At 36.1% G+C, this 1397-nt stretch overlaps 1 protein-coding gene across 1 annotated transcript; it reads left to right on the plus strand.

The window, feature by feature from the left end:
• Positions 1-357: 357 nt before the first annotated feature.
• On the plus strand, positions 358-1052 carry LOC110103660 (antifungal protein ginkbilobin-like protein). The gene has a single exon (XM_020832459.2). It carries the CDS (start codon positions 451-453, stop codon positions 835-837), a length of 387 nt encoding a protein of 128 aa, XP_020688118.1. The 5' UTR covers positions 358-450; the 3' UTR covers positions 838-1052.
• Positions 1053-1397: the final 345 nt, after the last annotated feature.

Consider the following 1397-nt stretch of genomic DNA (forward strand, 5'->3'; position numbering starts at 1 on the left):
GTATATACTGATGAAACTATTTCAGCTGAATTAGACCTTGTAATAGTTGCATAAAATTATTTAATTTTTTGTTATTTTTTCTATTAAAAATTTTTATAAAATTTAAATTTTGCCGGCCCTTCATTGCGAAGCAGGCGAGCACTAACATTTGTTCCTTTAAATTATTTAAATAAATAATTTACTATATATTAAATCGCAATTATATCAATTAAAAGTCAGCACCGGAATAAATAATTATTGTGTAATCATCTTAAAAAAACATAAAAAATTAAAATTCTTGTTTTTATCAATTTATCTATATATATTTATTTATTAGATGACCAGATCTTCAGCTAGAAGACACAGAGAACCCCAAAGGCCAAAACTCTTTACCGATTTACTCCTTACCTTTAACTTCTTATAAACTGGAAATTAACCTAATCCATCACCGAATGCTTCAAATTTGCTCCAATGCCGAAGCCCCTTTTCCCCGTAGCGCTGCTCCTTCTACTGATATCGTCCGCACCATCCCCGGCCGCCGGCGCCAGTTCAGTCCTCTGCAACGTCAGCTATTACACCGCCGGCGATCCTTTCGCCATCAGCCTGACCTACGTGTTATCCGACTTGGTCGTGAGCGGGTCGGCCCGACCCGGTCAAGATTACTACAACATCTCCCCTTACCCAAACGCTTTCGCCTACGGCCGCTCCTCGTGCTCCGGCAATCTCACCGCCGGCGATTGCAGCTATTGCCTTCGATCGGCCGTTGGGGTCGTGAAAAAAAAGTGCCCTATGGCGATCGGAGTTAGGGTTGAGCTCGGGAAATGCGGCGTCCGGTACGAGCAAAGCCCCTTTGTCTGATTGATTTTGGAGCTTTAGGATTTCGTTTTGGAGTTTCTGATTTGAGGATGTTATTGTTTGTGTCGATGCACTGTTTGATGAATTTCCCAAAAGAAGTTGTGGTTTGTTGTTGTGCAGGTGTTGGGCTTTTGGCTATTATTGAGTGTTCTTGTACGTGTGATGTTGAGATTTCAGTTTAAGGAATCCTGTGATATGCAGTGGATAATAATTCATCATAGGGTGTTTCTTTTTTTTGCCTCTGAATCGAGAAGTACCTGCAGAAGTCCAAGAAATTTGAAAAAAATAAATTCGTCAAATAAATTTTTATTCTCAAAAATAATTTATTATTATTATTATTTATTCTAAAAAAAATGAAAAAGCAGAATAGAGAGAGAGAGGAGGGAGAGAGAGAGAGGGCAGAGGGCGGGAGAGAATAAATTTTTTCTTTTGTTTTATTTGTTTTTAATAATTCTAAGGAGAAAATTTAAATATTTTTTTTTTAAATAAGAATAGAATAGTTATAAATATATAATAAATATAAAAATTAAGTTTATTTAAATTTTTTTCTTTAGAATTTCAAT

Source organism: Dendrobium catenatum, unplaced genomic scaffold, assembly GCF_001605985.2.
Source record: "Dendrobium catenatum unplaced genomic scaffold, ASM160598v2 fragScaff_scaffold_506, whole genome shotgun sequence".
Classification (NCBI taxonomy): Eukaryota; Viridiplantae; Streptophyta; class Magnoliopsida; order Asparagales; family Orchidaceae; genus Dendrobium; species Dendrobium catenatum.